This window comes from Cheilinus undulatus, linkage group 5 (genome assembly GCF_018320785.1).
Source record: "Cheilinus undulatus linkage group 5, ASM1832078v1, whole genome shotgun sequence".
NCBI lineage: Eukaryota > Metazoa > Chordata > Actinopteri > Labriformes > Labridae > Cheilinus > Cheilinus undulatus.
Window position 1 is genome coordinate 45318777 of NC_054869.1, and position 26261 is coordinate 45345037.

Consider the following 26261-nt stretch of genomic DNA (forward strand, 5'->3'; position numbering starts at 1 on the left):
CCACTGTGAAGCACAGTGTTGGCAGCATCATGCCGTTGGGATGCCTCTTGGCAGCTGGCCCTGGAAGGCTTGTAAAGGCAGAGGGTAAAATGAATGTGGCAAATTATAGGAAAATCCTGGAGGACAATATTTTTCAGTTCGTTCAGATCTAAAGACAACAAGGTGAATGTTTTGGAGTGGCAGACTCAAAGCCCAGACCTCAAACCAACAGAGAATTTGTGGCTGGACTTGAAAAGGGCTGTTCATACCTGATCCATTTGCAACCTGACAGAGCTTGAGCAGTTTTGCAAAGAAGAATGGAGTAAATTGCAGTGTCCAGATGTGCAAGCCTGATTGAGATCTACCCACACAGACTCAGAGCTGTGACTACAGCCAAAGGCGCATTTGTATGTGCCTTTATGTGATGTTGTCTTCTTATTTGGTTTTTATCTTCCAACAGATTTTTAAATATTTTTTATTTATTTAGCATATTTTAATTTCTCTTAATCTTTCAATCCTTTTTCACCTCATCTCTTTAATGCTTGTGTCTCTTTTATTGGTTTCCTTCTTTCTGCTTTTGATATAATATGTATTCATTTTAACACCTTTATATTCATAGAGCCTTATTTTACTTGGCTTCACCACCACATGTCCTTAGTTATTACTATCGACTTCTTAATTTTCATGCAATGCATGTGTTGTGTTTTTTGTTCTATTTTGCCGTTGTTCATGTGTGCAGCAAAATTATGTAATGAGGAAAAATGACTCATACATGTGAATTTATCAAGACTTTTAATAGGTCTTTTTTCAAATGATGTACACACGATGAAAAAAAATCAAAAGCATTTGATTAAATATTTGATTTTTTTTTACAGCATATGAATCAGCCATTACCACACACACACACACACAAAGACACACACTCAGAATACACAGCCTCCTCTGTTATCTTAACAAGGTGTTAAAGTGAGTGCATACATCCTGTAGAGCTGATAAAAAGAGATTCGGTGTAATGACTCATAAAAAAGGATCCAATTCATCTCGAGTCTGAATGTAAAACAGAGGCACTGCCACTTGTTTTAGCCTCCTCTCTGCCTCCTACATGCACGCAAATTATTACTCGGGTGTGACAAAGCATGATATCTTTTTAAGTGTGGAGATATCTCACCTGAGCCTTCATCTCGTGGTGGTACTGTACAGAGCTGCTATCAGGATACGGAAGGAGAGCAAAGTGGCAGAGAGCGCCCGAGTGGCTGACACTGATGCAGGGCGAAGCAGCAAAAACAAAATCCTCAACACCTGTGGCTCTTTCCCCGTCTGCCACATGTGTGCTAACAAGACTACAGACACAAACGAAAGCTTGGAATGACTAAGAGAGCAGGCAGCGGAAAAATGCTGCACGTCTATAAAATGTCCAAATATCAAAGAAAAAAACGAAGAAAACACATCAAAACAGTCTCCATGCACACGGCACACATCTGCTTGAATGGAGCAGCCCAGAAATAGTCCAAAAGATGCTAATTTAAACTCAACAAAATGACAAAGACAACAAATACGGAAGAATTTATGAGACTTCCAAGGCCTTCACACAGGCAGGAGAGGGTTAAAGCCTGTCGCATTTGAACTGAGAGTACCCGAAATAAATGTGCCGACAGCGATGGTTCACCTGCTGATTTGCAGATGCTAAAAATAGACTCAATTTGCAGAGAAGTGGGGCTGGATAATGATTAGAGAGCCTCATGCAGAGAAAACAGACATGAAATACAAGTCCTACTGACGTCTGTCCCCGAAAGAATCACTGGATGGCTCGAGGAGCGAAGAACACTGTGAAAGTGTTGATTAAGAAAATGAAACTGAAGCTATGTGACAGAGAAAGGACAAAAATCAGACCTTTCTAAAGTTTTCTGAAGGATAAACTACAAGAGAAGGGTTGAAAAGGAACAGAAATCATTAATCCTAGTTTAACAGCTGGATGACACAGAGTGCAGCCTCTGGGCCCCGACACAGCAGGTAGAGGCCCCTGCTCTGCGTGCAAGTGTGATATGGTCGGAGGGTCAGGAGGGGGGAGCAGGAGAAGGAGTCTTTGAGGGCAGCGGCCGGGTCGATGAAGGGTCGTGTCTTCAGTTCTTCAGCATGGCCTCGTAGCTCTGGAACACGCACTGCGAAACTTCTGGAGCTCTGCACTTCAGAGACACCTGAGGGAGAGAAGAGACGAGCGGAGATGAGCATGATCGGACTGTTAAGTTAAACATTAAAATGCAAGGTTTGAAAGACGCATCAGCAAGGAGCAGGACTCATAAATACCTGCTGCAGGATATACACAAGTTATCACAGGCGAAAACAAGATGCAGAAAGAATCAACAATCAAGAGACAGTCTGATGGAGTCGGTCTGCCAATGTGAGAGAAAACGTGCAAAAACATTGTGACAGCCTATTTACAGATTCTGCATAGATATATAGAATCTGTGCTTGGGGGTTTGAGTTGTCAGTATTAAAGGGGTGTGGTTTCTGTTTGTTGCACATTTATAGTCTGACGGCAAAAAACAGAGTGTTGAGTCTGATTTATACATATGTGCTAAATCTACAAGGTAGAGGCTAAAGGTGCTGGAAAAAAAAAGATGGATCCATGTCAGAATTGCAAATATTAATTTCAAGACTGTGAATCGAGTCAAAATGTCATGAAGTTGATATTCTAAAAACATTCTGTTTTTCATCCTAAATGCAATTTTCCAGCAGAAACAAGTTCAGTGCTGCAAACCCTGCTGATTCCTCCATACATCATCTCCAACTTCCCTTGCTACAGGAGGTGCACCAACGTGGCTCGTAAGCTGCGCTCCTAGAATTAGCAGCTAGCTCCCAGCATCAGTGATGTGTCTGACATACTTTTAAAATACTAATTAGGGATGCATAATAATGGATTCTGCTGATTTAAAATAACTATCTGATACCGATTTCTACACCTATATCTAAATGTAGTTCAGACCAAAAACGTCATTCCTTAAAACACTTTAAAGTCTAAGGAATGATGAAAAAAAAAAAGACTTCAGCTGATATAGGTTTGTTGGTCCTGCCTAAAACTCCTCTAACTTATCTGTTTGTCACACCAGTATTTACAGCTGATATAGGCTGATTTTTATAGCCAAAATATTGGTTGTAAATATTGACAGTCATTTTTATATCTGCCGATATATTTCACTTTTTAAGCTAATATCTGCCGATACTGGTATCATCCCAATAAAGGGCTACATGGAAAAAAAAAAATCCTATAAGGTTTTTTTCATGGCCAGATCATGATCATTTTGCCTGATTCTTTTTAATTAGTAAGTCACAGACCAAAAAAACATATTTTCCATATATCTTTGAATATGCACAAATATTGCGTTTACAAGTCAAGTCTATTAATTTCTTTCTTTTCCTTTAACAATAACCTGAAAGTCAGTGCATTAACATCAACATATGTGTCAATTTTGTTTTCACCATCAGGTAAGGGGAGTCTGGAGGTTTTCTCCTGAATATTTTAAACATTTCTTTCCTGAATTCTGATCTATTTGATCTAGCAAATTTGTGTTTATTTTCACCACTTTAGAATTATGATTTGCATGTCCTCTTTTCTTTGTTTTTTAATCAATTTAAGTGTTCATCAGGCCCATTCTAACTAAAAGCAGAATCACTAGTGCTGCAGCTTGGTACAGATACGCAACCCTCTGTTCATAAATACATTTACACACGTGGACAAAATTGTTGGTACCCCTCTGTTAATGAAAGAAAAACCCACAATGGTCCCAGAAATAACCTGAATCTGAAAAAAGTGATAATAAATAAAAATTCAATGAAAATTAACCAATGAAAATCAGACATTGCTTTTGAATTGTGGTTCAACAGAATTATTTAAAAAAACAAACTCATGAAACAGGCCTGGACAAAAATGATGGTACCCCTAGAAAAGATTGAAAATAATGTGACCATAGGAACATGTTCAACCAAGGTGTGTCCTCTAATTAGCATCACAGGTGTCTACAAACTTGTAATCAGTCAGTCAGCCTATTTAAAGGGTGACAAGTAGTCACTGTGCTGTTTGGTGACATGGTGTGTACCACACTAAACATGGACCAGAGGAAGCGAAGGAGAAATTTGTCTCAGGAGATTAGAAAGAAAATTATATACAAGCATGTTAAAGGTAAAGGCTATAAGACCATCTCCAAGCAGCTTGATGTTCCTGTGACTAAAGTTGCACATATTATTCAGAAATTTAAGATCCACGGGACTGTAACCAACCTCCCTGGACGTGGCCACAGGAGGAAAATTAATGACAAATCGAAGAGACGGATAATACGAATGGTAACAAAAGAGCCCAGAACAACCTCTAAAGACATTAAAGGTGAACTCCAAGGTCAAGGTACATCAGTGTCGGATCGCACCATCCGTCATTGTTTGAGCCAAAGTGAACTTAATGGGAGATGACCAAGGAGGACACCACTGTTGAAAACAAATCATAAAAAAGCGAGACTGGAATTTGCCAAACTGCATGTTGACAAGCCACAAAGCTTCTGGGGGAATGTCCTATGGACAGACGAGACCAAACTGGAACTTTTTGGCAAGGCACATCAGCTCTATGTTCACAGACGCAAAAATAAAGCATACCAAGAAAAGAACACTGTCCCTACTGTGAAACATGGAGGAGGCTCTGTTATGTTCTGGGGCTGCTTTGCGGCATCTGGCACAGGATGTCTTGAATCTGTGCAAGGTACAATGAAATCTCAAGACTATCAAGGTATTCTAGAGAGAAATGTGCAGCCCAGTGTCAGAAAGCTTGGTCTCAGTTGCAGGTCATGGGTCTTGCAACAGGATAATGACCCAAAACACAAAGCTAATAACACCCAAGAATGGTGAAGAGCAAAACATTGGACTATTCTGAAGTGGCCTTCTATGAGCCCTGATCTAAATCCTATTGAAAATCTGTGGAAGGAGCTGAAACATGCAGTCTGGGGAAGGCACCCTTCAAACCTGAGACAACTGGAGCAGTTTGCTCATGAGGAGAGGGCCACAATACCTGCTGAGAGGTGCAGAAGTCTCATTGAAAGTTACAGAAATCATTTGATTGCAGTGATTGCCACAAAAGGTTGTGCAACAAAATATTAGGTTAAGGGTACCATCATTTTTGTCTAGGCCTGTTTCATGAGTTTGTTTTTTAAAATAATTCTGTTGAACCACAATTCAAAAGCAATGTCTGATTTTCACTGGTTAATTTTCATTGAATTTTTATTTATTATCACTTTTGTCAGATTCAAGTTATTACAGTGACCATTGTGGGTTTCTCTTTCATTAACAGAAGGGTACCAACAGTTTTGTCAACTTTGTTTGTAGTCTAGGAAAAATGAAAAAATTAGCAAATTAAAACACAGCCTGGAGTGGATTCGTATCTTTAACACATAGTCCTGCAGTGAGTAAGTTACCTTATTTTCTTTAAAACATAATCTTGATTTCTATCTATAAAGTGGTTGACGTTACACTTTCACCTGCCTGTTGCACACTGAGAATGGGAGGGGACTTTGAGCAGCGCTGTGTGTAAATAAAAGCACTGAACTCTGTGATTACAGTGTCCAAACATTCTTTAATAACGTCCAAGGTTTGGACTTAACAGACATCACAATCTGCCTCCCTAACAAAAGCTCTATCTGGAATGAAGAGGCTTGTTAATAATAACGCAAAACGCAGAGAGCAAAATAATATCAACTGTAACTATTAGAACAACAGGATCATGTCTGCCTCTGCTTCACTCACCTATGCTGACTGTAGTGATCTTGAGATTGCCAAAAAGTTTGTAAATTTTGTGCAGATTGTGCACATAAATGTTTTTGGCACCCTGATGCTTTAGAAAGCCATGTAGCATTCATGTGGAGCAGTTAGAGCTGCAACGGTAGAATGAGTGATAAGGTGGTTTCTGTGCTTTGGCAGATTGTTGATACCTTCTATTCTTCACAACTGAAGATCGCCCTATCGCACACCCCTACAGCCCAATAACATTATGCATTCCTAGTACCACAGAGCTATGAGACACTCATCCAATCCTGTTTTTTAAAAAGAAAAGTGTTCAGATCAACTGTGAATTCAATAATCTCTAGGGTAAGAGGAAGAAAGACCCAAAATATTCAATATCCTAATTCTGCTAAATGAAAGAGAGGTACTTTAGGAACCGCCACAGCCATTAACAACTGATGGTTATCACTTCAGGGATCTAACAATGATGAATAGACAATAAAATAACAAAATCCATCATGTTTTATTTCAAGAGATCTAGGATCATGTCATTTTTCCACTGGCAAGTTTCTTAAAATTATTCAACTGGCTTAAGCACACCAATTTTATTCATACTACATTATTTTGCAAATCTGGGACCAAAGTTATCTTAATTTTGATTTTCTTTTGTCTACTTGTATTAATGTAATCAGGTTATAAAACAATAATTGTAGGCTAAAAGCTGTGTATTATGAACACTTAATATGCCTTTCAAATGGCAGTTTACAGCTCCTTAGTGCATGACAGACTAGAGCAGATTAAGAGATAAGCAACTGTTTATTTCAGGGCCGAAATCAATACAGATTATTAGATGTGCATGCGACAAATATCCAGTATTTGGAATCCCTATGCATATTTTATGACAAAAAAAAAAACATACTTAATGTGACTAAAGTAAAACTACATGTTCAAGAGTTAAGGAAAATAAGCATTTTAGCAGTAGCTCTGTCAGCTTGAGCAGGAAACGGGAAGACTCACTCCCTGAGTCAGTGTCCCCCAGGCCTCAGAGGTGATTGGCTGGTAGGTGCATGACAAGCCAGTCAGACTGTGTTGTGAGCAGGACATCAGGGTGAGACTGCCAAAGTTTGTACTTACAGCCACATAAAACACTGAATTAAAGAGTTTCCCTCTATCTCTCCAACTAGACACAGCACTTTGTCATGCAAACTGGTGCTGTATGAAGCTCTGTGTCAGGATGGATGGACCCAGTGTGTTTTATTTAAGGAGTGAAAGAGACACAGCATCATCTTCACTCTTTTTTCTTTTGACAGACGAAACAAATTGCCATGCTTTATGCATTTTCACAGTAAATGCAAATAAAATGCATTAAACTCAGAGTGCAAGGTTTGAGAATGTGGCTTTTTGTTCTTGAAAAAAAACCTGACTCAGTGTGCAAAGCCCTTTTGTCTTCAGGAAACCATGGAGACTGAAACTGAGTGTATTACAGTATGTTGGATTTGGAGCTGATAAATATTGAGCAGCAGCTGATTAAAACTACAGTTTCTGGAGACTTCAGAGGAGAAGAAAAGCATGGCTGTTGCAGTGGACAGGGGAATTTTGGTGCTTGATCAACCACTGAAGACATAAATGAGGAAATACTTGTGACATTTTCATATATCAGGAAGTATATACTTTAGAAAGTATATACATTCTCATCATGTAAACGGTATAGCAGCATAAAATGCTGAAATATTAATGCAAGTGCGACCATCACCTTAACTTGGTGAAAGGCAATAAAAGCATGAGGTGCAATCAGAAAGTATTCAGACTCCCTTCAATTTTTTTTATTTTATGTTGCAGTCTGATGCTAAAGATGAAAAAATAAATAAATAAATTTATTCCTAGTAATCTACACTCAGTACCCCATCATGACCAAGTGAAAACAGAAATTTTGAACTTCACAAATGAATCCAACATAAAAAACACTTAAATATTGCATTTACGTAAGTACAGAAGGGGATTAGGGCCACGGGAAAAAAAAAAAAAATTGAGATGCTTTTTTTTCCACTTGTGAGAAAAAAGTCAGAATTCCGGCATTTTTGTTAGAAGTAAAAAAAAAAATTGTCTCTAAATTTTTTTTTCAGTGTCCCTAATCCTCTTCCGTACATAAGTATTCAGACTCTTTGCAAAAAACCTTGAAATTTAGCTTAGGCTCCTCCCATATCTCTTGATGCTTCCCAAGATGTTTCAACACCTTGATGGAGACCACTTACGGTAAATCAAACTGTTTGGACATGATTTGGAAAGGCACACAGCTCTTTATAGAAGGCCTCAAAGCTGACAATGCATGTCAGAGCAAAAACCAAGCCATGAGGTCAGAGGAATGGCCAGCAGAGCTCAGAGACAGGATTGTTGACTGGCACAGATCTGGGGAAGGCTACAAAAAAGTTCTGCTGCACTGAAGGTTCCCAAGATCACAGTTGCTTCCATAATTCTCAAATGGAAAATATTTTGGGACATCCAGGATTTTTCCAAGATCTGGTTGCCTGGCTAAACTGAGCGATCAGGGGAGAAGGGCCTTAGTCAGAGAGGTGACCAGGAACCCGATGGTCCGTCTATTTGAGTTCTGGAGATCCTGTGTGGTAATGGGACAAAGTTCCAGAAGGTTGACCATCACTGCAGCCCTCAACCGATCTGGGCTTATGGCTGAGTGGCTAGACAGTCAAGTCAAGTCAAGTCAAATTTATTTATAAAGCACCTTCAAGAAGACAGCAGTCCATCAAAGTACTGTACATAAAATACATAAAAAGAAGTAGATAAATAGATAGATAACAATAAAAACAATAAGAATTAAAGAAAAAAACAGTACAGTGAAACAGTAAAAGTACAAAAAAAGACTACAGTGCCTGTGATTTGCATGAGCTCATTTATGAAACGCCAGAGAGAAGAAGTGCGTCTTTAGGGAAGATTTAAAAATCTCTAGGGATGGGGAAAATAAGGATGGGGAGACTATTCCAGAGTCTGGGGGCAACCACTGCAAAGGCCCTGTCACCTCTAGACTTTAGTCTGGTTTTGGGGACTTCCAGCAGCATCTGGTCAGAGGACCTTAGGGCTCTGGTTGGGGAGTGGCGATGCAAGAGTTCAGACAAGTAAAGAGGGGCAAGACCATTGAGGGCTTTAAGAGGGATTAAAAGAAGTTTAAAATTAATGCGAAAGCGGACTGGGGGCCAGTGGAGGGACGCTAAAACTGGTGTGATGTGGTCGCACTAGACAGAAGCTTCTCCTCACTGCAAAAAGCGTGATAGCCCATTTGGAGTTCACAAAACACTCCAAATGAAGGCAGAAAACCCATAATTTTTTGTTTAAATTTAAAAGTTGGTGCCATTATATCTTTAATGTCTTGGAATCAAGGGAACAGTGATTTTAAAGACTGCAGGCTGTGGCTTTTTAGCAGCAGATATAATTGTGTGTCATCCACAAAACAGTTAAAAGATAGCCCAGGCTTTCTTGTGATGGTACCCAGTGGCACCACGTACAACATCCTGTACTGTTAATGACACTAACGTAGAAGAAATGAGCAGAATAAACTCCAAAAGTTTCGTAGTTTCTGTAAACAAGTTCATTATTGTTCTGATGATAAATAATTTTTCATTCAAAGTCTCCTCACTCAGACTCTTGCAGACAGAAATACAGACACATCAACACAGTAGATATCCAGTAGCTGCCTCTCCAAAGCCTCTCTTTGAAGCTGGTCTCAGCTGGGAGGAGGTTTAGGATTTGATACAGCCTCAGAAAGTGAGTTTCTTTTCCCATCAGTGATCATAATGCTGACTTTATTTCCTCAGAGCCAGACGCTTAGGAAACAGCAGGCAGCTGGAGTTTATTAAATCAGGACATATTGTGTGCTGATGCTGCGGTTAACACTGACAATAAAATACAGGAGACGGTGATGGGGAATATTTTCAAATGTTTCTCTTATTAATTACGGCACACTAAACCCAGCTGTGCTCTCTCAGATGACTAATGGATGTCTTAATAACCCACATGTCTGAAACGAGACACGAGTCGGGACACAGCCAGCATGTTTGAGACCCTCGCTGACAGAAACGCCCACCTCTCTGTCCACATGGAGCAGCTCTGCCTCTCTCTCACAGCGCTGTTCTTTCAGCTTTCATTACTGTCATTTCTCAGTCGATTATTTCCACTGGAAAGTTTGCAGGGTCACGGAGCAAGTTTGCTTAAGATAGCAGGTACAGACTCCCTGTGACTGCTTTGACTGACAAACACAAACAAAGTAGACACATGAGAAACTAAAGACGCTGTTCAGGGAAACTCCTACTGAGTTTTTATGCCTGCCTTTGGTTTTAAATGGTTAATTCTAGTTCTTTTTCAGTCATTATGTTAGCAGACAGCACAGAGCTCCCTGGGAAATGAGACTTGGATTGACACAGCATTTTTGTCAAACCAGAGATGATGAGACTATGTAGCCTGGGAATAAGAGTTTTACCATGCAAGAATTCTAAACCTCAGTACCATACAAACAATACCAAATCACTCTGTTTATACAGCACAATAACAGGGATTTATATGCAATCCCAGCTAAGCAGTGCCTCTTTAACAGCATTTCTCCATTTTATCATGAACATGATTTCAAGGACACAATGATATACTTTTTAGCAAATAAATCATGTGTGGTACCAGTTAGAAATGTCAGCTCAATTCAAGATGACAAGCTATGAGGGAGTCGAGACATGTCGTCATGAACAGTTTTAACAGACAGTTATGTTTGTGACAGGAGTTGGCTCCTGTTCAGGTGTTTTCTTTTTCCAATTTTTTTTGTTGCTCTAAGAAACAAAAAAGGTTAAGTGGTACCAAATAAAGAGCTAAAAGTCCAGCTCTTATTACTGAGCAGTGCATAGTAATAGTAATATCTAGAAGACAGCTGCAGTCCCATCACTCCAAGTGAGACTGGACAGATGTAAATAAAACTATGCTTCTGTCTTGTAGCAGAATACCACAGATCTAGGGCTGAGAACTTTCAGTTGGTTGGTAGGTTGGATGATGAGCGCTCATCCAAACAAGGTCAGTTGGGTGCATGTGCGTGAAAATGACACGTTGGGAGCACATAGCTGACTGACAGATGTGCAGCAGGAGACAGAGAGGAGCAATGCAGTCCTGGTCAAACCAGGTAGAGAGGCATACAAAGTGATGCAGAACATGTTGTATTTTGATTGTTTCATAGTGGTTAGGCTGTAAATAACTATTTGTACTGAAATGGCGCTGAGAGTGTCAGTGCACAGCTGTAACTCCTATTTAATTCAACAGATACTAAGTCCCTTTATCGTCTGGTTAAAATGTACATGTCAGCTTTAGTGTCTGACAGGCAGACAGAGAGCAGAGGAGAGAAAAGACAGTGCCTTCTGGTCATAAACAATGCTACCTTATCAATCTTACCAGTACCACTATTGATACTTATCTGTTGTTTGGTGGCAAGACAACTGACACTCTGTTTGTAGCATAAGTGGTATAAGTAGATTTTGAGTTGTAAAGTTTAAAAGGTCATAATTCTTACTGCTAAAAAACAAGCACATATCTCATTTTCACAACTGGATTTATTTAAGTTTCTGGACAAACACTGTGTTTTCTTGATGTGACATGTAAATAGATGACATTTAACTTAGACTTGCACAGTCATTTGATCCAACTGTCCTTGGACACATCACAAATACATCAGTTGGTCGGCTCATTAAGTGAGCTAACTAATCAACATCTATTGCTGATTTCAACCTGAATTTTAACATTGGAAAATATCTTTGAATAACAGGAGCTGCTCGAAAGTTTGGGAGTGCTTTCCATGGACCTTCTGAGCAGATGAGGAGCAGAAAAAGCCAGTGTCATACTATAACTACAGTATGGATGGTTTTTTTAATCAAGCCGACAGTTGAAGGTAGACTTCTGCTTTTGACTTAATTTTATTCACAATTCTGATGTGTTTTAAGTTTATGAATTGATTAGCCTGCAGCTAAAGTGCGCTTTAAGCCTGCAGTCAAAGTCAAAGGTGCGGACAAGAGCAGAGGAGAGACACAGCATGCCTCGTCCTCCTTGATTGTTGTCCCCCCATTCACCTTATTAAACAAACCTATGTAAAATGCCGTCTGGACATTATTTACCATGATATGAAAGCATGGTTATCACTAACTGTTATCATGATAATTAAAACATGAATGCTATGATAAGTGTGGCAGAGGGGCACGGTTTGGGATTTTACAAAACCAGAAAACTATTAACATTTTAGCTTAATATATACAGCTTTTGAGTCTCAGGGTTCTGTACCACTGGTGAACAAACATACATGGGGTCAGTTAAGAAGGAACAAAAGCTCAAAGCACATCAGCATTGTTCATCAAATTAAATGCAGTACTTTGACTATTTGCTTGAAAAGGGGAAAAAAACTGTTGCTGCGCTGGAAGTAGCTTTCACTCATTACACTGGCTTTAGCTGCTGCTGCTTGACAGTTATCCTCCTCATCTGTGCTGAAAAGTGCTCCCAAACTTTGTAGCAAGTCCCGTCAGTTAAAAATATTAATCCAAAGTTGAAGTAATCAGAATTAATGTTAATCAGATCACCTAACAAGCTTACAGATGTTATATTATGATGTTTTCAAGGTCAGACCAGAAACTTGAGTGTGAGGAAGAGGAAGTTGATCATTATTTCAGTATGAAATAGATATAATAAATGGAACTGTGACTTTTTTTTAATTCTTAACTCAGCTCTCTCTTCTGTTAAAACAGTGCTGTTTTGCCTTTCTAAACAACAGATACTGTAAGTATTGACAGTAGTATTGACAAGGACTTGGGTCAATGAGGAGTACTGATAAGGGCATCTATATCCACAAAACTTCATGATACCCATTGCTACCGGCCAGGAAGAGCACAATCCTGTGGTAAACACTGTAGTGTATTCATGCAGTTTAGATAGTGTCACCTTCTGCATCTCCTCCTCTGCTCTGTGTTTTCGCAGACACACAGATAAACTTCTGAATCTTTAAGAGACGCAGAGAGGATTTGAGAACCGTCACTTTTTGCCAACCTGTAAATCTGAATGGACCACAGCTGCTCTCTCACATTTACTCAGAGCACACCCAGGAAAAGTCTAAGAAAGCAACATTGTGCAGCCAGATTCAAAGCAGACATGTTGTGATGACACAGTCTGTGAAGCTGTCCCATGTTTTTCGATGGCATCAAGTGAAAGTATTTAAAGAGCACATCAACGTAGCACCATATTTTAACTGTTTTTTCTTCTTTCTCCAGGTCAGTTTAACTCAATTCTCTGTCTTATTCAGTTATCTTGTTATGCTATCTCTCTACTAAATTCATGTAAATGGTGGCACAATCAGAGGACATCTCTCTGGTTTCCTGCAGGGTGTGTGATTGTGAGCAGCCCTCCTGTCAGGCGCGTGAGTTGATTCAGGGATGATTGTTCATTGATTAATCCATCCCTGGTTGTTGCTCTCTATGAAGGTTAAGTATATAAAAAGGCTGAAATGGGTCACTACATTTGCTTTGGCAGTCATTAATATCACTGGAAGCCCGCCTTCATTGAGTAAAGTCAATGCAAGAGAAATGCTGAATTTGTATTTATAAGCTGTTCTAGCCAGTAAAAACATAATCAATGCATGAGAACACCAACGGGTACAAAGTACGAAAAATATTTCTCTGGTTGTAATAAGGCTTAATCTTGTTCATCTGATTAAAATGTTTAGTAATCCTCCTCAGAATAACATCATGAGAATTTCCAAGGTTTGCTTTTATTCTTTTTTAAACATTTTATTTTCTACTTCTGGGGTCTAATATCAATATTTTTCAATTAACAGTGTCTCAAATTGAAATTTCTGCATTTTCTCTTAAAGTCTGGCACTGTTACAATAATTACATGATCAGTAATTCACCAGAGACTTTCTGAAGAGTGCCCCTCCTCGCCTCAATAAATGCTAATATCAAACAAAAGTGATGCAGAGTGTGATTTTGGATACCACAGAGCTGCAGAGGAATAAAAAGCGTAATACTGGCCAGCTCCTTAAGTGTTGCCTCTGAGCACTCAGGGCTCTTTACTAATGCATGCTGCTGCTGGCAACATTTAGGCAGCCGCTCTCCTGTCAGCATGGGGTAAGAGATGTGAGGAAACGCTGCGGCCGCTGTGTAGAAACCTGCTATTAGGAGAGCTGCAAACTGGTGCATTAATGTTTTCAACTTAAGGCCTGCTGCTAAAATATTATCAAGATGAAATTACTGGTGACAAGACAGAAAAAAAGGAGACAAAAACAAAAGCAGGGAGCTGGAGAAACAATAAAGAAGATTCAGTTTATCTGGTATAGATTGAAAAAGAAAAATGCAGCTAAGTTTAAAAATGGACTTAAAGTATCAAGGTCTTTATAACTCAGTGTTTCTAAGGCTTTGAAACAAATCAGTGTGACCATAATGCCAAAAATGCTAGAAAGGTGGGCATAAAATAGATTTGTATCGTTGATATATGAGAAATAAAAGTTTGACAATATTGCAATAGGGTTTTTGTGAAACTTCCATTTTTCCAGACCTGAAGCCACTGCAGCTGTCTGATGCAGCACTGCAGCACAGCAAAGGGCAGAGCCAAGAAAGGCATCTTAGTTAAAAATAAACACACCATAATCCCAGCATTTGACCCACTTACACAACTTTGTTTATTAGCCAAAGGTTGTTGATAAAGACTAAGCTGAGTCAAACTGTTAAGATTCATTACTGTGTCCTAACAGCACAGTGACTGCCGGGTGCTTGATTTCCTGATCCAATTAGTTTCCCAACAGCCCATGAGCAATGCAGTGGGGCGCGCTGTTTCTACCCAAACATTCTGTTTCTACTACTTGTGTTGACGTGGACTGAAAGCAGGGAAAAAGGAAGATCAAGTGAGTGCAGGGGGGTTCCTATGGAGAGATTTACTTGATTTTCTACAGTTAATTTGTCCAACAGAGCTTGTAACGCAAAACGGAGATGGAGGTGCATTGATAATATCCATATTTATCATACAGTTAGGACACGGTGTTAGATTTAGCAAATCAGCTGGAATTGATACCTAGTTACGGGTGGTGGGCCAGCATGTAAAGAGAATGCATGCAATCCATGAAAATACGGTACAATATTGTGATAAAGGTTTAATAGACCAAATTATAAGTGCATATTAGCTATGACCCACGGTTTAAAAGTCTGTCTGCTGTTTTTTTCTGCAGGAATCCCATAAATATTCAAAAAGATTATTCCATGTCACTTGACTGGCACCAATTATTCTGAAAGTTGCTGATAGCTTAGGGGCAAAGTTGTACTGATAGACCAGCTTATGTCCAGAAGTATAAGCCTGCTCACTCATGACAGGTAATCATCCTATATTACTGATTTATTGGCAATCCCAAACACATGTACACGAGCAGTTTTATGTCTATTCATACTGTGCACAAAGGGGAAACGCAGTTTTGAAGTGCCCAGCAGGGAGCTGTGTACACATGAATCAAGCTAGGTGCTATCCAGTAAAGAATAAAAAGATTTGAAACATTTCAATATAAATACCGTGGTTTGTCTTTTCCCCTTCACTTAAAGCATTTGCACCCATGAGTATGTCACCACTGTGTCCATTTTTCTTTTTTGCACATGTGCATGTGCACCAGCAAATTTTATTTTCCGCACATATCTTCCTATCATCTGTATGTAAATAGAAATGGACCTGAGTCTTCTGACCACTCAAAGTGGTTTTTACACCCCAGGTCACACTTTACCACTAACACACTGATAGCAGAGGATGCTATGTAATATGTCCATCAGTTCTGCAGAGGCTCATGCAATGATGCTGCCCTGCCTGTACCCTGGATTCGTGTGCTTCCCCAAGGGAACAACAAATTTTACTGGGCCTGAACTTTGGTGCAGGATTGCGGGAATCACGCACAATATATTCAGTTTTCTTATATAATGTCAGACAATACCACAACTATAATTTTAAAATCATATCACAAACATTTGCACCATTGAAGAAATGATAAAGGGTTTCAGCAGATGGGCAACATAAGTCCGGATCGTTTTTTGCACTTTTTTCAAACACATACAGTGCTTAACAGATTTATTAGACCACCACTCAAAGCAAGGTTTATGCCACAGCTGCATCATTTTTTATGTTTCTGCAATGGTTAATACACCAACATGTAGAAGCTCTTTAACCAAAATGATATTTTAATGCTAAAATATAATTATTGTTACCCAAGAATTTTCAAATGTACTGATTTACAAAAAAAAAAAAGAGTTTTAGTGGTTGAATGTTATGCTTGATTGATTTCTGACTTCTCAGAGAAGCTCAGTGAGCCAGCTCAAATTTGGGTATAAAAAGGTGAATTCAGTTTGAAATTCCTCATTCCTGTTCAAAATGGTAAAACATGGAGAGTTCACTAAAAATGAAAGAGTCCGCATTAAAGCACTTCATGATGCTGGATGGTCTCTGAGACAAATAGGGAAAGACATAAAGTGTTCTCACAGTGTGGTCAAGTATGCTTTGGAATTAATTGCCGAGACTGGTACTTACAAAACGCGCCAAGGAAGAGGCAGGAAACCAAAGTTAACTAAAGCAGATGTCAGACAGCTCAAGATTTGAAGTACTAGAGACAGAAGGAAGACCACTGCTTATCTTCAGGCAGAGATGAATGCTTCTAGATCAGAGTCTGTGAAAGTCTCCAGAATGACCATAAGCAGGCGACTGACGGAACAAAGCTTAAAGGGCAGAATAGCTGCTAAGAAGCCATTATTGAGGCCCGCAAACATCCAGAAACACCTCAGATTTGCCAGGGAGCACAAATACTGGACTGCTGATGACTGGAAGAAGGTACTCTGGACGGATGAGTCCAATTTTGAACTCTTCGGTCAGCATGGTCGTGTTTATGTCCGCAGAAAAGCTGGAGAACGTTTTGATACCAGATGCATTTCACCCACAGTGAAACACGGTGGAGATTCCATTATGGTATGGGGTTCCATTCTGGGATACGGCGGGGGCAAATGAGTGAAAATCGACGGTATCATGAACAAGTGCATCATGGAATCCCTTCTGGACTGAATCTGATTGGTCATGGGTTCATACACCAACAAGACAATGACCCCAAGCATACTTCAAAGTTGTGCAGAGACTATTTGAGCAAGAAAAAGGAATCTGGAGTACTGGAATTGATGGGCTGGCCAAGTCAAAGTCCAGATTTGAATCCTATTGAACAAATTTGGGCTTTAGTAGATTCAAAGATTGATGGCACAAAAGTTTCATCTAAAGCAAGTCTGTGGGAACAGCTAGAAACTATTTGAAACTCAATAACAAAAGAGACTGTAGAAAAGTACATAAAAACAATGGCAGCAGAATGCAAGCTGTTATCAAGGCCAAAGGAGGGCATACAAAATATTAAGTGTTTTGGTTATTATGTGTGAAAAAGGACTATTTAGTTGTTTCAGTTTGTTATTTGCCAAATAAATAAAAATAACATTTTTGGTTTTAAACAAGTTTTTGAAAGATTTCTAAAATACTTATGTTTTCTTGTGTTTATGACAGGTGGTCTAATAAATTTGTTAAGCACTGTATATATGCATCCTTCTTTGGCAGATGTGAGTAGAGGTGACTGTAATAAAGCTGTGTCTCCCTCACATAAATATGGTGGCTCACCAGCCAGTGCATGGACTATCCAGGTACAGTTGCTGACATTCAATCACCTTCTGTGACTAAAACTTGTGCAAAATCTCCCTTTTCTCCTATCTCTTTTGTGCATGTGTCGTAACATCATGTACTCTGCATCCTGCAGTGTATATACAGTTGAAATGTATAGATATGTCTCCGTCATGAACCAGGCTCATCCTAGAACGTGTCACAATGGAGCCACGAGAAACATTTCACGGGTTGTGAATTAAGACATTTAGAAAAAATCAGAATATAACATGCTCTGTGTCACTCTGTGTGCTTCTCTGTCTGTACTGCACGGCGCTGCACTGCTCCTCTCTGTCTTCTGCCGCTTGACTCTCAGTCTTTTAGCTGCATGCTCCAGCTGTTTTGTTCTCACAAGCACATGCACGCACAACCAACAAAACAGCAGGGTCTTAGTCAGATAAGAGCATATCGACCAACAGACTGATCGACCAAGTGGAAGTTGTCCACCCTAGTATTTACACACTGTTCATGTATATGTAGTGATCTCAAACTGAGTGAAATGACAATCATATCGCTCTCTTTGACTCCTGTCTGTTGAAATTGTTATTAAAGGACTTTTGGTCCACATGCAGAGTAACTTTATCCTATCCAGTGACAAAAATGACAAGCATTTAGCTCTAAATACAAAAATATGCTTCTGTAAAACCCTTAAAAATAAAGTTACTCAATGTTATTGTTACTAAAAACATATAACATACAATAAAAGAGCTCAGCATTGCTTCATTTGCTTATCTCCATCATCTATAAAAGCTCAATGCTACTTACATCATGGAAAATTTTCTAAAATTAGTTATCAGACTGGAAAAAGTGACCACTGACTCTATTTTTAATGCAATGAGCATTCAAACCCACAGTTGGGACACAGTTGGAGGTGATCTATCATGACAGAGATTAAACCAATCAAGTTAAGAGAAATGAGGAAAAACTTAAAATAACGGGTAAGAAACTTTCACATGTCTCTACAAGAGCAGTCATTTATACATGTTCTTTTTCTCATTTTGAGAACCCCAATTAAATAAGAGAAAAAAAACATGCGCTATGGCTTCGCTCCTTCAGGTCTAAAAATAGCAGCCGACAAAAGGCTCGAGCAGCTCGGCTTTTATGTTCTGTGCCAAGAGAGTGCAGGGACCATGCAGCAGGCAGCGACGCAGAGAGACGAGCATCAGGGAACAAGCTGTACATGCAGCATGGTTAACTCTGAAGTCTCGTCTCCTCTTCGCTGAACAATTCATGATCCATACACAAAAACAAGACCAGCCCTCCAACTGCACTCAGGAAGGATCTGAACAATAAAATTAATATAAAGTCAAACTGAAAGAGGGGGAACAGAACGCAAACTGGTGAGAATAACCCCCTGAATTAATGAGATTACACCAGTTACTGACACTCATGGGAAATAAAAACGCAACCACTCAAGTGAGATAATGACAAACACACAACGCTCAAGGAAATCTCTCACAATTGGTAATAATAAATAATAAAGTATTTCTTTTTTTCATGCTTAATATCTGGTTTTATTTGCAGACATTTCAAAAGTTTGCTGCATGTTAAAGCCAGGACACTTGTAATTTAAATTTTTAATCTCAATTAGTTTTTTTTCCTGGTTAAATAAATAAAGGCTGATGGTGTGTCAGCTTGTATTCTCATCTGCCATTATCGTTTAAAAGCTGATATTAGAAGTCCCTCCCTTTGTTGAATTTGAAGAGTTGATGAAGGGTATATCTGTCCAAAACAGAAATTTGTCAGCACAGGGGCCAAAAAACAGCTGAATTTGTGGGCATTTATGCACCAAACTGTCCCTGGTCTCCTATGTAAAATTGTCCCTGTGTTTAAGCCTGATTCATACTTCTGTGCTGAATCCACACTACTGAACCTCTCTCTTCATCTTTGTAGCCCCATCCCTTTCTTACTACCTTCACCTGCCTCTCTCTTTTTTCAATTTCCCTTTTCTCTCTTTCTGCACCCTTCTCTTCTCTCTCACTTCCTCTGCTGTTCCCTCTGTCCCTTTTCAATCCCAGCACAGCTTTAGCAGATTGTTGTTGAGCATCAGTCTGGTTCTGTTTGAGGTTGCTACCCAGTGAAGGGAAGGTAACTTTGCTAAATGTAGATAGTAGAACAGAGGATATGGTCAACACCTGCCTGCCTGTAAAGTGTCTTGAGATAACTTTGGTTTTAAAAGGGGGCTATGCAAATAAAGACTGACTGATTGACTGATAGCCCTGAACCATTACAAAGGCAGATAGCCCAATGTGTACCTTAAATGTGTAACATGTTGAAATGGTGCAAACTGCAAGCCCCAAGCCCCTCTACAGGTATATATGGGTACTGCAGGAAACGGCTGCAGACGGTGATACAATTACTTGCTAGCTCCAAAAGATCTCGGAAGGTCATTTCCTCATCTGGGCGATGTCTTCCGCTCCAGTGGATTCAGCATCTGTACTTTCCTTCTCCTCTGATGTCTGCTTTCTTTTCGTCTTTACAATAATTGCAGTTTAATCGACTGTTGACTAATATTTAACAGCTCCAACTCCAACATAAATGCTCTTTTTCAGATGCAATGGCTTCCTCTTCAAAAACAATCAAACTGCAGCAGTAGGACTGGAAACCCATCCATCCACCCATCTTCTTCCGCTTATCTGAGGTCAGGTCGTGGGGGCAGCAGCCTAAGCAGGGAAGCCCAGACTTCCCTCTCCCTGGCCACTTTGTCCAGCTCTTCCCGGGGGATCCCAAGGCGTTCCGAGGCCAGCCAAGCAACATAGTCTCTCCAGCGTGTCCTGGGTCTTCCCCGGGGTCTCCTCCCAGTAGGACCTGCCCAGAACACCTCCCCAGGGAGGTGTCCATGAGGCATCAGAGCCACCTCATCTGGCTCCTCTCAATGCGGAGGAGCAGCGACTCTACTCAGAGTCTCTCCCAGATGGCCGAGCTTCTCACCCTATCTCTGAGGGAGAGCCCAGACACCCTGCGGAAGAAACTCATTTCAGCTGCTTGGATCCATGATCTCTTTTTTTCAATCACAACCCACAGTTCGTGACCATAAGTGAGGGTAGGAACGTAGATTGACCGGTAAAACAAGAGCTTCGCCTTTCGACTCAGCTCTTTCTTCAACATGACAGACCGATGCAGAGACGGCATCACTGCCGACGCCACACCGATCCGCCTGTCAATCTCCTGTTCCATTCCTCCCTCACTCGTGAACAAGACCCCAAGATACTTGAAATCCTCCACTAGGGGCAGGATCTCATTCCCAACCTGGAGAGGGCATTCCACCCTTTTCTGACTGAGGACCATGACCTCAGATTTGGAGGTGCTGATTCTCATTCCAGCCACTTCACACTCGTTTGCAAACCATTCCAGTGAGAGCTGCAGGTCGCAGCCTGATAAAGCCAACAGAACGACATCATCCGCAAAAAGCAGAGACCTAATCCTGAGGCCACCAAACCAGATGCCCTCAACGCCCTGGCTGGAAACTGGCATAAAAACTTTACTGCTGCTTAGTGTTGAGGGGAGTATTGCAGAGCAACGCAGACACTCCAACATGCAAGTATGTTGTAATAAAAACAACACTGTCACCACGGTGTAGCTTCGATACACAAGTGTAAACCAGGCTTTACACTGCGATTCTCCACCTAATAACAACCAAAAGAACATTTCTAGATCTCAAAATGGAATGGTTTAAGAGTGAGCTTGGTGAGCGACAATTACATAGTCTAGACAAATACACAAAGAGTTAAAGCTGCCCTCATAAAATAAAACATCATCTGAGATCAGACTGAGTGATGAAGAGGCAGCAGAGTCGTACCAAGGTCATCGCTCCCAACTAGTCATGCAGAATTTCTGAGCCAAACACTATCCATCATTCTGCAGAGCGTGGCACGCTGACAAAGCAAACGTGCTGACACAATGCAGACAACAAACAAATAGATCTGTACACACAGACAGACAGAAACATACGAGTCACCAGTACTAGTGCCACACTTCAATCACTGCACAATCAACCAGCCTCCACCTTTCAGCTGGCCCGTCACTCTCTTTACAGCACATCAGTCCCTGTCATGTCTCTGCTCGTTCACATCAGCTGCTGCTCCGTCATTTGTCTTTATTCATGAAGCTCAGTCATGACAGCGTTGTTTGCTGCATCATACTGATTTAATTCAACATGTCAGGCTTTTGCCTTGCACTCCAGAGCAAAGTAGAAGCAGGAAATACACTCCTACTCCATATGTGGATGTTTTCTGTACGCTCTTCTTTGTTCTTATGTAGGCAAAAGCACTGGAACATTCTTGTATTTGACATCATGCTCACATCCTTGCTGGTGCAAATACTGTGGTGACAGAGAAACTGTGGGAGCAAATGGAGAGATAATGGAGAAGCAGACCAGATCCCTGATATAAATATGTGGGGAAAATGTTTTTGTTTCACTAGATGTCTGGAAAGCAACACGAAAAACAAGACCATGGCAACATTTTCAAGGCAAAACAGACATAAATGATTGAATATATATTAGCAGCCTCAGCACTTCTAGTGATTTAAATTGTTATTGTAAACATTTAGCAATCACATTAATGAAATACATAGCTGTTCACTGGCCTCTTCTGTGGTACTGTAGAAACATGCAAGATGTAAAAATCGTAGACTTCATCTAGGGGACATTCCCTAGCTATAAATAAAATGCTTATTCTGAATTAATGAAAAATTAAAACACTTTTATATATTCAGGTGAATAAACACTAGTTTTTGTAGGCCTACTAATGAATATTATGTTCCATATCTACCAAGTTTGTTCTGCTAAATGCAGCAAGACCAAATTTTACACACTGATCATTGTTCTGGTGTTGAGATGTTCCATAACTTCCTGATGTAAACTGACTGCAATCTACCACTGCCTAACTTTCAGCAGCAGGTTGGTTTCTATCCTCAAATCATGTCAAACATACTTTTACGTATTTTACATAAACTTCACTAACTTAATGTGTTAAAAGATATCTAGTATGCATTTGCTTTAGTACTTTTTATTTGTTGTATTTTTAATGTTTTTTCATATATTTCATGCACATAAGTGCATATGTTTCAACGCGGGTTTGGCAAAGGCTTGGTTCATATTTCTACCCTGAATCTACGCTGTGGCATTTAATATAAGTGTACATAGCCCTGAACCTTCATGCATGCCTGTGCATGTCATCATTGCATTTCCTCATCTCAGTGACTAAACCAGTGCAAACATCTCCCCATCCTCTGACTCAGCCGATTCAGTGACTATACTTTTTTATCTCCTCTGATGTTTCCTCTCTTTTTTTGTGATAACTTCATATAATCAACTGCTGCTAAAAGGTTTTGGTTCCAGAATCATATCCTCAGGTTTAGTTGCTGTGCAGGAAACAAGCAGGAAACGTGGTGTTGGGACCACAGAAGGGTGTAGTGCCACTTTATTGCATGTTATTCTCTGTGCTCTCATCCCTTTCTCAGACTTGTCTCTCCTTCTCTATGATGAAGGTATAAAAAGTCTCTAAAAAGGGAAGGTTTTATCTCGACAAGCTTTTCCTTGTTAAACTTATAAAAAAAACCAATGAGGCCATTCAGCATCAAAGTAAAAGATGTCCTGGTTGGACTTTAGTTAGTAAAATGAACTCTTTGATTTCTAAAGGAACAAATCTTCAGTAGCAGTTTTATTTCCTTTCAATGGTTATAATTAATGCTTCTAAAAAGCCAAGGCTTCACATATAAAGTTTAAAGCAGTAAAAGAAAAAGCATCAGCATGTGCAAAGTCAATTAAAATTGAGTGTAGAAGACTGAAATTCTCCTTGGGACCATTTTAGCAGTGATGAAGAGCACGGTAAGGTTTCATTTATTGATAAGAACCTCCTGTGATAGGGACTGACTTAATTTGTCTCTCATTGGTTTTCATATTGATGATTACCATCTGGGTCTACTGAACATAGAGGAAAATATATCACAATTTTTGACTAATATTATGATTATAACACAATTTGGGCGATATGTCATAAAAATGCTTACTTTCAGTTTGTATGCAGGGACAGTTAATACAATTACTTTCAACCTGAACATACTGAGACATAGGGGCTCTCAAAAACCCTATTACATTATAATAGTCCTCAAAACCTCTTTTTGCCAGTCAGACTTTGAAGGATCACAGTTCAGATCAATTTGGGGTTTTTATTCAAAATGAAATTTCAACAAGTTGTTTTTACACAAAAAATAGGTATCAAAACTGTATCTTATACACCAAATATTTTGGTAAAAGCACCACAGCAATTAGATTCCTTGCCACAAGTTCCATTTAATAAAATATCACTGAATACTCACTGTGTAGTTTGGGTTTCCTGCCTGCACCCGCAGCTCAGCTAGCACCCAGATGCCGTTGGTGAGTTTCATGGACTGATACAGCATGTCCTGACCCTCCACTGTCCGCTTGGCTATGGTGAAGACGTTACTGCCCTGTAGTTTGTTGGATGCTGCATCTGTTGAGGGAACACACATCCCAATGATGCTACTCAATTATGGCAAAAATCTTAATCAGATTGTCATGATTTAAAAACCTGATTAGTCACTGATTTTACATATATATTCAAATGCATTAATAAGAACATGCAATGCATTAGTTAAAAAATGTTAACAATGATTCTGAGAAAGGTTGATGACTCCTTTGACCAAAATACTACAACAAACACTGAAACATCCACCATATGACAAAACCTATGGATTAAACAAGAACAGTATATTATAATACAGTCAGCATTTAAACTGTTTCACTGAATACTAAGCGTTTAAGGCTGGCATCAAACTAGATAAAATAAAGCCTGATTTTAGCTCAAAGTCGAATTAGATTGCCCAACGACGATCTATGCTCCCTTCTGCCATCCAAATAACAAAAAGAGAGGATATTCTGAAGACAGAATCAAAAAAATGACAAAAAAACAGATTTATTGGTCTATAAAATTTAAAACACTGCCTTCGGACAAGGACGTGTCAGTCAGTAGGATTGTGTCAAAGACAAAAATGCTCCCCTTGGTAGAAACATGAGCAGAGCAGAGAAATTGGTCACAACAGCCAAATGCATAAAAGATGTTCATTCTCTGGTTAAATAGAGAATCAGTTACCTACATCAATTAAATAAAGTATTTCATGCCTTCATTGGGATTGGCAGGGGCTTGTTTTCAGGTGGCAGGCCACCACTCTAAAAACACTACAGTGGTTATGGCTTCATAATGCTCTCTTTATTTCAAGACTTTATAAGTCATGTTAAGCAAAACTTTTTTATGCATGTGTGTCTTTTGTTTTTGTTAGGGTTTATTTACAGTGTATTTATTCCTTATTTGCTTTATTTACTCTATCTTGATGCTGTAACACCTCAATCCTCTGTTTGCAATCAGTAAAGTGCATCCATCTCGACCCATCTAACCCACCATTCGTTGACTTTTCAGTTGCAACCCCACACAAAAACACATCCTAACAGACCATTAGGACTAAATTCACTGGTACAGGCACTGTCTATTTATCTCTCCACACGCACATCTGATGAACTCTAGCAAGTATCTTGAAACTCTTGCAGGGGGTAGGACCCCAAGGTTAACAATTACTGATCCATCCATCCATCTAAATGTGCACCATCTTCCTTTTAATTATTGTTTTAGTATTGCCTTCCAGTGATCTGTCTATACTTCTGTGGGGGAATTTTATCTCTGTTGTTTGCAGATGTTGGCTTTCTCAGCCAGTGACCTCCACCAGGCAATGGGGTGCTTTGTGTAGAAGTGTGACAAATTTGTGATGGGGGTCAGCACCTCAAAGTCTGTGGCCATGGCGCTCTGCTGGAAAACAGGGAATGCTCACTCTGCGTGGGGAGCAGGTCTCTGTCCCAGGTGAAAGAGTTTAGGTGTCTTGGTGTCTGCCTCTCGAGTGACGGTAGACTGGACTGTGAGATTGACAGATGGACTTGGGCAGTACTACAGGCGTTGTGCTGAACTGTCGTGATGAAGAGGGAGCCGAGCCAAATAGCAACGCTTTCGATTTACTAGATGATCTATGTTCTATCCCTCTTCTATTGTCACAAGCTTTGGGTAATGACCAAAAGAATGAGACTACAGATGCAAGCGGCTGAAATGAGTTTCCTCAGGAGGGAAGATGAGCTCAGCCTGTGAGATAAGGTGAAGAGTTCAGACATCTGGAGGGAGCTCAGAGTAAAGTCGCTGGTACTACACATCGAAAAGGGCGAGTTGAGGTGGTTCAGGCATCCGATCAGTGTGCCTCCTTTTGGAGGTCTTCCTGGCTTGCCAACTAAGAGAAGGACTCAGAGTAGACCAAGAACTTGCTGGAGGGATTAAATATCCCTTCTGCAATGATTCAGGGTCACCCAGAAGGCGCTAGAAAATGATGCTGGATGCCTGGGGTTAACTTGCTTAGTCTGCTCCCACTTCAACTGATCCCAGATAAGTAGAAGAAAATGGATGGGATGATGTCCATATTCTTTTTTATTTTTTCTAAATGCCATCTGCACTGCTAAGGACAGCCAACCAATCTTTCGGTATAGTCCATTATCCACTGCAGTGACAATAAATGTCTATATAAATTAATTTTCATTCTAACAGTCATTTAAGTATCAGTTCATGCACGACTTCTTTCCCCTGTTATCATCTAAAATTTCACTCCAGGCTGTCTGTGCTGCAAAGATTCAGTCACTAATTCGGAAAAATCTTTTCAGCTCAGACTCTGTATTGCTGCTGTGGCCCAGCAGGATGTGAATCCTCTCTCTTTGTTCACCAAGAAGAAATTTAATCTGCAGGAGG

General features: G+C 39.9%; 1 protein-coding gene across 4 annotated transcripts in view; it reads right to left on the reverse strand.

The window, feature by feature from the left end:
* Window positions 1-754: 754 nt before the first annotated feature.
* Window positions 755-26261, reverse strand: part of ap1b1 (adaptor related protein complex 1 subunit beta 1) — a 65032-nt gene continuing 39525 nt past the window's right edge. For all 4 annotated transcript variants that reach the window (XM_041787775.1, XM_041787777.1, XM_041787776.1 and 1 more), the window contains exons 21-22: window positions 23785-23939; window positions 755-2174 (exon numbers count right to left, since the gene is read on the reverse strand). In XM_041787775.1, the coding sequence (XP_041643709.1) occupies window positions 2100-2174; window positions 23785-23939 (230 nt within the window). In that variant the 3' untranslated portion in view covers window positions 755-2099. The remainder of the gene's footprint in view (window positions 2175-23784; window positions 23940-26261) is intronic.